General features: G+C 43.3%; 1 protein-coding gene across 3 annotated transcripts in view; it reads left to right on the top strand.

Moving 5' to 3' along the window:
* Positions 1–15,353, top strand: part of sgsm3 (small G protein signaling modulator 3) — a 113,634-nt gene that overhangs the window by 23,949 nt on the left and 74,332 nt on the right. For all 3 annotated transcript variants that reach the window (XM_059953876.1, XM_059953878.1, XM_059953879.1), the window contains 3 exons: positions 3,906–3,969; positions 5,958–6,166; positions 11,461–11,568. In XM_059953876.1, coding sequence (XP_059809859.1) covers positions 3,906–3,969; positions 5,958–6,166; positions 11,461–11,568 — 381 coding nt within the window. The remainder of the gene's footprint in view (positions 1–3,905; positions 3,970–5,957; positions 6,167–11,460; positions 11,569–15,353) is intronic.

Here is a 15,353-nt window from a genome sequence, read left to right as displayed (position 1 = left end):
CGTATTACTGCATACAAGGGTGTGTACTCAGCCATGTTTCCTGGTTTTTTGTTTTGCTGACATTGAGGGAAAGATTTCTGTCTTGACTCCCTGCCACTAGTCTCTCTGTTTGCTTCCTGTACTCCCACCTTGTCATTGTTTAAGATCCGGACACTTTGGTGGTGTTAAATGCAACTTTATAAAACTCTGGTTAGGCCACATCTGGAGTATTGAGTACAGTTCTGGTCACCCCACTGTAGGAAAGATGTCGAGGCTTTGGAGAGGGTGCAAAAGAGGTTTACCAGGATGCTGCCTGGCTTTTAGGGCACGTGCTATCACGAGAGGCTGGATAAACTTGGGTTGTTTTCTCAGGAGCGCCGGAGGCTGAGGGGAGATCTGATAGAGGTTTATAAAATTATGAGAGGCATAAGTAGATCAAGTAGAGAGTGAGTATTTTTTCCCTGGGGTGGAAATCTCTAATACCAGACTGCATTGAAGTGGGAGGAAGTAGGTTCAAAGGGGACGTGAGGGGTAAGTTTTTGACTCACAGTGGTGGATGCTTGGAATGTGCCACCTGGTATGGTGGTAGAGGCCCATGCATTAGAGGCTTTTAAGAAAGGTTTAGATAGGCACATGAATATGAGTAGATGGAAGGATATGGACATTGTGTAGGTAGGTGGGATTAGTTTTGGGGGCATTTGATTTACTTTTTAGCTGGTATGGCACAACGTTTTGGGCTGAAGGGCCTGTTCCCGAGCTGTAGTGTTCTGTGTTCTACCTGCAAGCTTACAGATGGAGGTAAACGGTAACACAGGACATGGAGGACAGTGTGGGCCACGTTAATGTGCTAGATCTTTTTGAGAATCAAGATGTGGTGATGTTGGATCTTTTGAACAGTACCAAGATAGGTAAGTCCCCAGGACATGATATACTCAATCCCAGGTTATTGGAAGAGACGAGAGAAGAGATTGCTGGAGTCTTTACAAAGACCTTTGTATCTTCATGTGCACCATTCTGGTTGCCCCATTACAGGAAGGACGTGGAGGCTATGGAGAGAGTCTCGGGTTCTGCTTGGATTAAAGGGTGTGAGCCATAAGAAGAATTTCGACAAACTTGGGTTGTGTTAGAAGCTGACAGGAGACCTGATAAAACTTCATAAAATGATGAGCAACACATACAGAGTGGACTGTAAGAATCTTCCCAGGGTAGAAATGTCAAGAAATGGGAGTCATGCATTTGTGTTGTAAAGGGGAAGTTTAAAGGAGATGTACAGAGTAGGTTTTCATATACAATACTCAAGGCACTCTAGCTATATATGCAGAATGTGTCTAAGACTTTTGCACAGTACTGCTCCTCGAGTAGTAGGTGCCTGAAACAGGCTGCCAGGGATAGCGATGCAAACAGATACAACGGTGGTGTTTAAGAGGCTGGTAGATAGACTGATGATTATGCGAGGAACAGAAAGTTACGGATCACGTACAAGCGGAAGGGATTTATTTTCATTCAGCATCGTGGCGCAGACGTTACGGGCCGGAGGTTCTGTTCCTGTGCTGTACTGATCTGTGTTCCATGGCAACACCTTCTATGCTTGGGCGATTCAAAGTGCTCGTCGAGACACTTTATAAGAGGTGTCAGTGACCCTGTCTCTCAGGTAGCACTTTCCAGGGACCCACCACTTGGGTGAAAACGGTCTCCCTCAGATCCCTCTATACTTCTTCTCCCTTACCCTAATTCTGTAAGAGGTCTTATCTAACTCTGACATGAGGGAAAGTTTCCTGCAGTCTGCCCTTGCCCTATCTAGACCCCATAATTCTGGACCAGTGCTGCTGGGGCCTGATCCACCCTGGCTGGGTCGCCTGGGTGAGAGTGTCTGAAAGACCTGAAGCACCCAGTGACCCCAGGTTACATCACCACTGATGTGTCCCAAAGTCATCTCAGCATCATCACACCTCAGCCATGTCCCCTCTTAAACTCCTGTCCTCCGGGAAATGAATCTGGCCTCTCCCTGTTCCCTCTGACTATTTATAAAGCATGGAGTCTCTGGGACTCTGACAAGTTGCACATGGCCATTGTGGAATCTGAGTCTTTTGTCTGGTATCACTTCATCTATTACAGATAAATCATGAAGGATAAAGGCAGAGAGCCTATGCTTGTGAACAAATCCATAAGTTACAACATGGTGCCTTTTCTTCTTTAAGGTACCTTTAGGTTCCAAATAAGAAATGTTCTTCCCAGCACTTTTGTTCCCAGATTATAAAAAGAACACTTCCAGTCCTGCAAACAACACACAAAAGGTTAACAGCTTGAAGCTCTCAGCCTGACCTCTCATATTCACAGTTTCTTTGAGAAGCGCAACATCTTACCAAACACCATTAGTTTTTGTTCCCACACACCAAAACAATCTCCTGCTCTCACTCTCTCCAATGTAAATTGGCCAGGCTCCCTACAATATTTTAAAATTCAGAGCACCCATACACTTAAGCTCCATTGCTCGTGCCCTCTTTACCTGGACCATCTGGGTGCCTGATGTGGCCTGGGTAGGAACCAAGTCTCCTTAAACAAGATACTCACACAACTTGTCCCCATTCTCCCTCAGTGACCTTCACTCCTTGAATCTGCTGACCACGCCAGACTGTCGAACTAGCTGGACAACAGTAGATAATAGTTCATAGTCAGCAGTCTGGTCTCAAGGTGTAAGTGGTTTAGACAGGGAAGCAGCTTACCTGTTGTGACGAATTGTGGCTTTTATCCAGAAGGTGCAATTACACACCCTATAATGGGCGGACAATGAGCTGTGATGTATTTATCGGAATCAGGTTTGTGTCCTGACGAAGGATCTCGGCCCGAAACATCGACAGCGCTTCTCCCTATAGATGCTGCCTGGCCTGCTGTTGTTCCGCCAGCATTTTGTATGTGTTGCTTGAATTTCCAGCATCTGCAGATTTCCTCGTGTTTGCTCTTGATATCACTGGCATATGTTGTGAAATTGATGAACTTCGCAGCAGCAGTACAATGCAATACATGATAATTTAGGGGAAAATTTCACAGTAAAGTTAAATAAGTAGTGCAGAAACAGAATTACAATCTATGCCCTCATCACTGGGTCATTCACACCTGTCGCCACCTGAGGGGTTAAGAGATCGTTCAGCTAGTTAGCTGCCCCTCAGTGCTCTGTCCTGTATATTCTGTGTGTCCTATGAACTCTGCACGTGAGCTTCCCACACTCAATCGGCCGTGCATTGTCTTTGTGCTCTGCGTTCTCGTTCTCATTGAACAGATGAATTGACACAAGGCACAGAAACACCAATATCGTGTAAACCGTTAAGTACAATCACTAGTCCTTGGTCCACAGCCTTCTGTAGAATCAAGTGCTCAACTAGATTCTTAAAAGTTTTGAAAGTACAGTATAGGCTTTCCCATCCCCTCAGGCAGTGAGTCCCAGATTCCACCACTTATGAATAAATAAGTTTCTACTTTGAACCCCTCTAACTGTACCCTAAACAAGGCTTCTAATTTTAGATACATCTCTTCAGGGGAAAAGTTCCCTGCTATCTCCTCTCTCTACGCCCTTTATATGCCTGTGTACTTGAACTGTGTACTCAGCCTGCTCCACGTGAAGGAAAGCAAACTCGGCCTATCCAATCTGTCTTCAGAACTGAAGTTCTCCAGGCTCCATCCCCCCCACCATTCTTCCCCTCAGTCCCCTCCCAATTTCCTTCCAAATCCCACATCCACATCCAATTCTGTGCCAGTTTACCCCACATACTCATCCCCAGTGTTGAAGACACAGAGCTGTAAAAGTGAGTGGCTCCCCCTTTTTGGAATTTATCTGATTATGGAGATTTCCTGGCCAGGGAGGACTTTCAGTGTCTAATCACTTGTCGATGCATGCATGGCATACAGTTCACCCACTGCTTTTCTTCCAGGAGGATTCTGTAGCACACCCAGAGTTCCAGTACGATGTGTTTGGATTCCGTATAGAAAAAGAAGGTAACCGTGCGTTTCTGTTCCAGGCTCTCTGCTTGTCCGCCACTGCCAGTGACCACCTGCAGTTACGGTCCAAATTCACTTCGTAGGGGCTGCTTTCAAATAAAATTTCACACTAGATCTGGAAAGTTCAGTTGACCAAATGTTTCGACAAAGAGGGAGGATTTTATTATGGCAGCACTGAATGAGGACATTCAGCCCATCAATTCCATGCTAGGTCCCGACAGAGCAATTTTTCAGTCCCATTTATTTCCCAGTAATCCTTTAATCTGTTCTCCCCTGCATGCCCATCAACTCCATTTGATTTAACTACACCAGAGTTACTGTGTAGAAATCAGTGTGTCTTTGGGATGTTGGAGGAGGTTCCAGGACTTGGCAGGTGAAGGGAAGCCCCCCGCGGTCACAGGAAAACTCCATATAGATGACACTGAAGTCAGGAGAGAGCCCAGGTCACTTGAGACAGCAGCACTAACTGCTCTGACGAGCAACTGAAAAGAAAGGAGGAAGGTTAGGGAAAGAAGTGCCAGGCATGGAACTTCAATTGTCGAAGATACAGCCACCAACAGTTGGATCATTAAAATTTAGATTTCACGAAAAAAACAGCTTTGGAGGAGTACTGTAATCAAAGAAGTGTTGTAGGCTGGTGAATGTTGCAGTGGGGAAGGAGAGTCTGAAAACTAGGATGAGAATTTTGGAACTGAGGAAATGGTGTTTTGGGAGTCAGCGTAGATCAGTGTATAAATATGCCATAAGTGAACAGGGCTAGGTGCAAGCTGGAATGTAGCTAGAGAAATTTGGATGATGTTAACTTTATAGAGTTTGTGAGAGGGACCACAAGAGCCCCTCAACCATCAGGCTCTTGAACCAAAGGGGAAAACTTCACTTGCCCCGTCATTCAGATGTTCCCACAACCAATGGACTCACTTTCAGGGACTCTTTATCTAATGTTCTTGATAATTTATTGTTCCTTATTTTTTATTACTATTTCTTTCTTTTTATATTTGCACAGTTTGTTGTCTTTTGCACACTGGTTGAATGCCCAAGTTGGTGCAGTCTTTCATTGATTCTATGATCATTATTATTATATTATGGATTTACTCAGTGTGCCTGCGAGAAAATGAATCTCAGGGTTGTATGTGGTGACATATATGTACTTTAAACTTTGAAGCCAGGAGAATCCTGGGGTATTAAAGGGTTTCAGCAGCACATGACCTGAGGCGTACAGAATTGCAGTGTTAAGGAATTTGAAGTTGGGGTGGTCTAAAGCTCACCTGATTCAGCAGGGAATGGATGTAGACAAGAAAGGGACATATGATGAAGTTTGTTGGTTTCCTGGTGTTTAGCCGAAGAAAATTTGTGCTTAATAAAACTTAAGGGTTTCAAGAAAAGCTGTGATAAGTTGGAACTCATTGTTTCAGCAGACATTTGGAATCCATTATACTTTTGAAGGATGCTACTGAGGAGCAGTAAGTGGATGTGAGAAACCTGAAATTCACTTTCAGGTATTAATTAAGGAAGACACAAGATTGGGAAAGACTACGATAATAGATTACAAACACAGTAACCTAATCACAGATGGCAAAGAAACCGGGGATAAAATGTGAAATGAGTCTCTGAGAGTTGAGCTGGAGGGAGAGGAAAGGATAGATCTAATCTTAATGGATTCCTGAAGTAACAGCATAGGAGTAGGAAGCGAAACCCTCTGTCTGAAACGAGATAGATATGAATGGAAACAGGGAATTGCAGTCCCACCCAGCTGGATAATGGAGGACAGACAGTGCGGAGAGATGATGGGATGGGATCATTCTGGGCAAGAAGATTCTGAGACTTGGTTTATTGTAGTCACATCAGATTGGATACTGTTTTGACATTGATAAAGGTTTTAGTTCTGTGTCAGAGAAGAAATATAGTATGGATTCAGTTGTAGATTGATTCATTGATGAGATAGAAAGCACCCAAAAGACTGATGTATCTTTGTTGTAATTCAATAGATGGATCAGAAACAAATCACCGGAGAGTTCTTGGAATCCCACTCCCAGAAGATCCTCAGCAGAGGCTGAGATGGCAAGCATACCTTGAGTTCACGCACAATCACGACGTCGGCGATCTGACGTGGGATAAAATTGACGTAGTACTGCCGCGCTCTCAGAAACTGCGAACTTTGGTCCTTTCCGGGATTCCGCACTCCTTGCGACCGCAGGTAAACCCACTGCTGTCCTTTCCCCAACTTTGTGTTTGCATGCTAATAGTTTTCTAATCTGCTCTTTGGTTCATCTACTATTGCCAAATACAGTAATGAGTTACCCAGTGCGACTGCTTAAATACTGGGTTATTATTATGCACTTAATAGTACTTCCATTTCCTTACCCCTTCATCTAGACCTTCTGCCCATTTAATTTTGGATAACTGACGTCAACATTTGCAAATTGATTTACTAACTCTGCATTTAAGAACTTTTGCAGCAATGCAATGCCATCAGCTCTTTTGGCCACATGACTCTCATCTGTGAATCCAGTTTCCAGCCATAATGCACATCAAATTCTCTTTCTTTTTTGTTGAGGTCACTGTATCATGAGTCATCATAATTTATTATTCAATTTTGTTCAAGGAAGCTTCTAAAGGAGTGCATTTCACCGGTCATAACCATTAATACTAAGCTGGATGTAATTAATAGAATTATAGAAATGCTCATCAGGTGGGCAGCAGACATCTGTTAAATCTTGACACTTTTGTTGTGTACCATTCAGCTAGGTCTAATATACAGTATCAACCTATGACAAATTCAGAGTGGATCAAATTATAGGCACATTTTATTTTCTTACAAGGGAAGCCACTCCACATGTTATTGTCTGGAAAATAGTTTCAATCTTATAGCTTAAACAAACCACTTGTATCCTTTACAGATAAGCAATTAGGTTGTTCCATTACGTAATGGCATTCTTCTGTTTCCTGTGTCTGCCTCTTATTCCTGACATTTGGCTTCAGAGGGTTCTTCCTGCATGATAGCTGTATTGTTGTCAAAACATTCCCCCATGAAACAATAGGTGCAAGGGTCTAGCTGAGTTTTCTGGCTCTCCTGCAATGTTCATCCCTTTCTCCACAGCGCTGAGGCTTTGAAACAATCCAGCTTGCTATGCATTTTTGCCCCACTGCTGTGATGAACTGGGATCGAGTCTTGGGCCTACCCCGGCTGCTCAGTCTGGTTTGAAATGCTGTTGGCTTACTTCTACAATTGACACAATTTGTGCTTTTTTCCCCCCTCTCTTTCTCTGAGCAGTAGTTTTTGGTCTTTTTTTAATGTGGCTGCCTGTAGACAGACTAATCTCAAGGTGTATAATTTATATGTTCTTTGATAATAAATGTGCTTTGAATATTTAGATCTTTGATTTGATAAAACACACACACAGAAACTCCTTGTAAGTCTCCATCCAAGCAAATCAACAAACCAGCAAAGCACTCTGGGATCACACAGGTTCCATTTTGTCACATTACATTTTACAAAAGTTATAAATTCATAAAGAATTCAGGGTTACAGATATATTGCACTTTCATGCTATTAATAATCTGTAACATTTCCTACAAATTTAAAATAGGCACCCTGAATGTCACCCCTAGAACTGCAACCAAGTGGTACAAAGGGCAGCAATGTTATAATGGAGTAGAGTTGAAACGTGGGACATCATGTTACAGATGTACAACATGTTGGAGTGACTGCACTTGTAGTCTTGAGTATTGTTTTGGTCATCCTGTCAGAACTGAAAGGACATGATTAATCTTGGAAATGATTTACCAACATGTCGCTGGGATGCAAGGACTTGAGTTATGAGGAGAGGCTGGATAGGTTAGAACTGTTTTCCCTGGAGCAAAGGAAGCTGAGAGGTAAACTTGTAGAGATCTATAAAATCATGAGGGGATTGGATAAGGTGAGGAAGTAGTAGCACTGCGTACAATTGCAATGTTTAGAGGAGATTTGGACAAATTCATGGGTAGAAAAGATTATGGGACTAACTCCTGGTAGGCCACCTGGTTAACATGAAAGAGTTGGGCTGCTGTTCTGTATGACTCTAAGAATGTAAATCTATGAATAGAGAGAAGGGGTGAAAGATTAAGCGTATGGTCAGAAGGTCAAAATCAATGGTCCACGCATCTGAGTTTGAAAGAAAAAAAATGAAATTGTGGCAAAATGTGAAAGGAGTCAGGAGAGCAAGGGATCTTCTGACATTGCAATCTATGGCTTGTTTGAATAAGACCTTAAGGGTATAAAACATAGGAGCAGAATTAGGCCATTCAGCCTATTGAGTCTGCTCCACCATTCTATGGCTGATTTATTTTCCCTCTCAACCCCTTTTTCTTGCCTTCTTCCTGTGACCTTTGATACACTTACTAATCAAGAACCTATCAACATCCGCTTTAAATATACCCAATAACTTGGCCTCCACATGAATCAATTCCACAGATTCACCACCCTCTGGCTAAAAGAATTCCTCATCTCTGATCTAAAGGAATGTCCTTGTATACTGGTCCTAGAACCCACCCCCCCCCCCCCCCCACTATAGGAAACATCCTCTCCACGTCCACTTTGTCTAGGCTTTTCAATATATGATAGGTTTCAATGAGATTCACCCCCCCCCCCCACCCCCATTCTTCTAAACTCCAGTGAGTACAGGCCCAGAGCCATCACACACACCACACACCCTTTCCTTCCCAGGATCATTCTCATGAACCTCCTCTAGACTCTTTCCTATGACTGAACAGGGGCCAAAATTTCAAACAACGTGCAGAGCTGCAGTATGTTCCTCTTGCGGGTGCACTGCTGGTACAGGAATCGTTGCAGCAGAAAATTCTCGCAGGGAACCGTAAAGAGGGAGCTGTCTCCGAAACCAATGGTGTAACGTGTGAAATACACAGAAAATTAGAGACACTCAGCAGGTCGGGTAGCGTGCATGGGGAGAGGAACAGTTATTGTTCCAGATTGAAGACCCTTCAGCACAACTGAGTACGTTCTGATTGAAGGGGCTTTCCCAGTCCTGATGAAAGAATTCGACCTGAAGCCTCAGCTGTTCCTCTTTCTGTGGAAGCTGACTGACTGCTGAGTTTTTGCAGAATTTACCATTTTTATTTCAGATTTCAGGCATTTGTAAGTTGAGGAATGCCTCCAAGCTTGGTTTGTTATTCAGGACTCAAATGCACCCACCATTCTGCCAATGATAGGAGCTGTTCTATTGTGTATTTCTGTGTGGATTTTAAAATCACAATGAAGTTCCATGTCATATGCACTTAACTTACAGTAGCAGTCACAAAAAAAGCACAAGTTAAGCATAAATTATACACAGCATTTACAAGAAAACACAATTAGACCAACATAACAAGTCCATTAAGGCAGAGTAATCAAAGCAGGTTATAGTGTTGCTAGAGACCTGGTTCCACTTGGTTCAAGAACTAAATTGTTTTTGGTGCTTGAATCTGGTGACATGTTTCTTCAAGTTTCAAGATAGTATGGGCCAGAAGGTTGAGATCTTTCATGGTAGATGTTGCCTTCTTGACATTTAGATGCTGCCGATGGTGGGGAAGGACGTGTCCATGATGTATTGAGCTGAGTCTCTGCAGCTTCGTATGTCGATGCAACCAGTCAGGATATATTCAATACATTCATTCATTATGACCTGGGCGATCATGGTCTTGACCATGATTGTTCTAGGCAGATTTTTCTACAGAAGCGGTTTGCCATTGCCTTCTTCTGGGCAGTGTGTCTTTACAAGATGGGTGACCCCAAACATTATCAATACTTTTCAGAGACTGGCTGCCTGGCATCGGTGATTGCATAACCAGGACATGATATGTACCAACTGCTCATACGACCATCACCACCTGCTCCCACGGCTTCATGTGACCCTGGTCGGGGTGGGGTGGTTGCAGGAGGGGATAAAGTGGTGCTACACCTTACCCAAGGGTGACCTGCAGGCTAAAGGAGGGAAGGAACTCCCTACACCCACTTTGGTAGAGACGCATCTCCACCCCGCCACCCAACAGTACATCTGAATTGAATTGAATTGACTTTATTACATCTTTCACATACATGAGGAGTAAAAATCTTTACATTACATCTCCATCTAATTGTGTAATGTACAATTTATAGTAATTTATAATAAATAAATTTATGTACAACAAGATAGTCAATACAGTATAACATAGAAATACAGTTGTGTCAACACGAATTAATCAGTCTGATGGCCCAGTGGAAGAAGCTGTCCTGGAGCCTGTTGGTCCTGGTTTTTATGCTGTGGTACCGTTTCCCAGATGTTAGCAGCTGGAACAGTTTGTGGTTGGGGTGACTCAGGTCCCCAATGATCTTTCTGGCCCTTTTTACACACCTGTATTTGTAAATGTCCTGAATAGTGGGACAGATGAGCTGGGATGCCCGCACCACTCTCGGTAGAGTCCTGCAATTGAGGGAAGTACAGTTCCCATACCAGGCAGTGATACAGCCAGTCAGGATGCTCTCAATTGTGCCCCTGTAGAAAGAAGAGGTTTGTTAATGTTCGGTGACAACTCCAATCTTCTAAACATATAAAGGCACTTTCTTACTGGTGATATGACTTGTTATTCCTAATATGCACAGCTACTTTATATCTCCTTTTACTCTGATTATTTCATATTCAACAATGTCTTGTTTTCAGTTATTTTGCAGCCATCTCTCAGTTGCTTTTACAACATTTAGTTTTTGATTAGTGCCTCCAGTTTATAATGAACAGAATGTATTACTGTAAAATAAGTTTTATTTTAATAGTGGTTCTTATTTATTCACCATTTTGTTTAGAGTCCTCACTTAATACGTGGTCATAGAGTCACAGAAACAGGCCCTTTCACTCATTTAGTCTAGTCTCATCGACCTGCATCCAGACCATGGCACTCCATGCCCCTCCCATCCATGTACTTATCCAAACTTCCCTTAAACGTTGAAATCAAAATCACATCCAACACTTGTGCTGGCAGCTCGTTCCACACACTCACCATCCTCTGAGTGAGGATGCTTCCCCTTATGTTCCCCATAAATGTTCCCCTTTCACCCTTAACCCCTGACCTCTAGTTGAGGTCTCACCCAGCCTCTGTGGAGAAAGCCTGCTTGCATTTACCCTATCTGTACCCCACATAATTTTGTATGCCTCTATCAAAACTCCCCTCAGTCTTCTATATTCCAGGGAATAAAGTTCTAACTTCTTCAATCTATCCTAACAACTTAGGTCCTCCAGTCCCGGTAAATTCCTTGTAAATTTTCTCTGTACTCTTTCAATCTTATTGACATCTTTCCTGTAAATGGTCAGACACGTATTTGTCCTTTAACTCCTGTTTTTAATTCAGGCTTATTTCTTTGTCTCGCCGATCCCTAACTCTCCCCAACCCCGTGCCTTAAGTTTGAAATTTCTTGCTCTGTTATTTCTCAGCCTGCTTTTGAAGTTCTGCGATTTTTCTTATTAATCCTGTCTCTCTCTCTAGATCTGGATGCGGTTGTCAGGAGCTCTGCAGAAGAAACGGAACACTGAAACCTCATACCGTGACATCGTCAAAAACAGCTCCAACGATAGTGGCATTGCAGCTAAACAGGTGAAGGAGTCAGTGTAAATAACTTTAATAATAAAATATTATCCACAGAAAGTAACTTTATAGTGTTTTACTGTCCCACTGTGCCTCATGTAGGCACACCCAGTGGTCAAAGTTCAAAAGTTCAAAGTATATTTATGATCAAAGTATGTATGCATTATACAACTTTGAGATTTTATCCTAACAGGCAGCCACGAAGCAAAGAAACCCATACTTATGTATATTAAAAAGTCCATCAAGCACCCCATGTGCAGAGAGAAAATAAAACACATCATGCCCATAAAAAGAACCCATAAAAAAAAAGGAACTCATATATATTAAAAAAACAGCCGAACACCCAATGTGCAGAGAAAGTAAAACCACAAGCCAGGTATCGTTCTGAACTGAAGTCCGTAAGAGAGTCCCATAGTTATAGTTCAGTGCAGAGCCGAGTAAACGTGGATCAGCGAAATGAACCAGCCGTCCAACTGGAGGCACTCAGTGTGGGTATGTAGAACATGCACTTCGGTTCATTGAGAATGTAGCAGTAGGACTACAGAGCCCAGAAACTGGCCATCCGGCCCACCACACCCACATGCAATACGTGTAGGCCTCCGTTAGTCTCGATAGACCATGGATTTGCACCTTGGAAAGTTTCCAGGGCGCAAGCCTGGGCAGGGTTTTTTTTTATGGAAGTCCAGCAGTTGCCCAAGCTGCAAGTCTCCCCTCTCCACACCACCGATGTTGTCCAAGAGAAGGGCATTAGTCATTGCAATATAGTCATTCGAAGACACGACCATTAGTTGTGCAGTGAAAGGGAAGTGCTCAAAAGTTGCAATCAGGACATTGAATCCTGTGAGTAAACGTGCTGTAGGGTTGGAGCCGTTTACAGTAGGCCAGGAGGCAAGAGGACCGGAACCATTTTAAATGTGGCTATCTGCCACGTAGCTGAATACTAAGTCCTGCTGCAGCCTTACTCCTCCCTCTTTTATCTCGTCGCCCCTACCCTGATCAACCTCTGTCTTTCTTTCCTCCTTTTAAGGTGTAGTTAAAAATTTTGCCTCATTGACAGTTTGTGATCACTGACTAAATATCACACATGAGTCAGTGTACTTTTCTTTGTGATTGTTCTCCTGTGAAGCAGTTTAAGATTATGTAAAGTTATTATATAAACGCCATGTGCTCTTTTTGAGGGCAGAGTCGGAGCAGTTTATGAAGCTTTCAAGGTACCTTTATGATCAAAGTATGTATGCAGTATACGGCCCTGAGGTTCTTCTTCCCCACAGACAGCCATGAAACAAAGAATATTACAGAACCCATTCAAAGAAAAAAATTAAATCCCCCCCACATGCAAAAAAAATCATGCAACTCGCAACAAAAAAACAAGAAAAAGACAGAATATAAAGCACAAAATTGAAAGATTCCAGGCATGTTTCGGTTCAACTCAGTGTTCATTATCTGCAGGCTGCCCCAATTCAAAATTGCCCAAAATAGCAACAAAAAAAGAAGCAACCAGAAAGCAGAAACATATCATAACGTGAACTGCGGAGACCAGTCCACAAACCACATCAATTAAACCTTCCCCAAGAACTCTGACAGCATCGAGGGAAAGAGAGAGAGTATCCGAATGTAGGGACCTTGCTCTGGGAGCAGCAAGCGAGGGGGGAGATGTCACATGCAAACACCTTACTCCAGCAGCAGCGAGTGAGAGGCCGAACAACCCCCTCGCCTTCCGCTCTCGCCTAAACCATTTCAATCTTCCTTGGCGCTTCAATCGACGAAAAACGGTGTCGGTCGTGGGCTTGCGGCCTGTCTCCAGGCTTCTTAGCCTTGAGGCCACACGCCTCACGGAACACCCTCAGAGACAGCAAAGCGCCAGATCACTCAGTGGTCCCAAAAACACGCCACCAAAATGTAGATCACAGTAGCAGAACCCCACTTGAAAGAAAAAGAAGTGAAAGAAGTAGTTTCGTGAACTATCTGAAAGATGTCACCCTTGTTGAGTTGTTCTCTGGCACCATCTTCTTCCAGATTACAAATGCGAGGATGTGGGTTAAGATATGAGAAGAGGAATTCTGAATGAGTGGAAGGGTGTGAAGGGAGCATTGGAAAAGTTAAATTACTATATGGCAAAAGAATAGTTGAGGATTTCAGAAAGACTGAGCCGAGAGCTTGGGGAGAAAATATCAGTAGCAATTCTTTGCATTGTAGGGAATATAGTGTTGGAAGACTGAATAAGATTTCAGTAGCTTTTTTTTTTGTGGGTTTGGAAACTACTGGGAGGGAGAGTAGAGGCAGTAAATCACCAACAGAGTTTGTGGTGTTTCTAGATGAAATTGCAACACTTCTAAGATAGCTGATAATTAATTTAATTACTCAAGTCATGTGGAAGTGGAGACAAAGAGCTGTCTAAGGGCAGATGGGAATCTGAATGGCATTAAGGTGAGAAGGGGAAAGTTTAAAGGAGATATATTGTAAAGATTAAAAATCTTTAAAGATCAGCTTTATTTACCATATGTATATTGGAATGTATATGTATATATGTTGTTGGTGTCAACAATTTACGCAGTCTGCATAATGAGCTGGGGGCAGCTCATGTTTCCAACACCAACAGAGCATGCCCACAACTTACTAACCCATACATCTTTAGAATGTGTGAGGAAACTGGAGTACCCATAGGAAACCCATGTGGTCATGGGAAAAACATGCAAACTCCTTACAGAGAGCAGCGGAACTGAACCCAGATCGCTGGCACTATAGTAAAATATTTTTACACAGCAATTGATTGGTGCTTCAAAAACAGATAGGGGTGGAGATGGAAGCTGACAGAATAGGAATGTTTAAGAGATATTTAAACCCATGACCAAGCAGGAATGTTAGAATATACAGTTCACTGTGCAAAAGTCTTAAGCACAGATATATATATATATATATCAAGGGTGCCTAAGACTTTGCACAGCACTGTTTTTGTCAACATGGGGTGGAGAGCGAGTTTGTAAATCTGGAGGGAGCAAATTATTTTGGGAATGGTGAGGGTTGGGTGCCACAGAGTGAAGGAGGGGTGTGTGATAGGTGGCAGAGAAGGAATGTCAGAGCCATGAGGTTGGTGCGCATGCAGACACACCCAGCCCTGAAACACCAGGCAAGGTTATTGGATTCCATTAGGTTTATTGATCTTTATAGAATATGTCCCATTCCCTCCCCTCTCCCTTCATAGACGCTCGGCAAGGGAGTTCTGGAAGGGGGCCTGACGTAGTTTGGGAGGCCGCTTCATTGAGCACCTATACTCCATCCACCAAAAAAATCGAGATTTCCCAGTGGCCACCCATTTTAATTCTACTCATTGCCATTTCAACGTGTCAGTCCATGGCCTGCTTAACTTCCACAATGAGGTCACACTCAGGTTAGAGGAGCAACACTTTCTATTCTGTCTGGGAAGCCTCCAACCTGATGGTATGAACATCGATTTCTCAAACTTCCAGTAATGCCCCCTCTCCTTCACCATTCCCCATTCCCAATTCCCTGTCTCACCTCATCTCCTTACCTGCCCATCACCTCCTGCTGATGCTTCTCTCCCTTCCCTTTCTTCCGTGGCCTTCTGTCCTCTCCTATCGGATTCCCCCTTCTCCAGCTCTCTTTCACCAATCAATTTCCCAGCTCTTTACCGCCCCCTCCCCCTCTCCCGGTGTCACCTGTCACCTACCACCTTGTACTTCTTCCTCCCCCTCCCCCCCATCTTCTTACTCTGACTTCTCTTTTTTCTCCACTTCTGATGAAGGCCTGAAGCATCAGCTGTTTACTCTTTTCCA

The sequence above is a fragment of the Hypanus sabinus genome, chromosome 29, assembly GCF_030144855.1.
Source record: "Hypanus sabinus isolate sHypSab1 chromosome 29, sHypSab1.hap1, whole genome shotgun sequence".
Lineage (NCBI taxonomy): Eukaryota > Metazoa > Chordata > Chondrichthyes > Myliobatiformes > Dasyatidae > Hypanus > Hypanus sabinus.
Note: the sequence above shows the minus strand (reverse complement) of the source record. Positions and strands in the feature narration are given on the sequence as shown.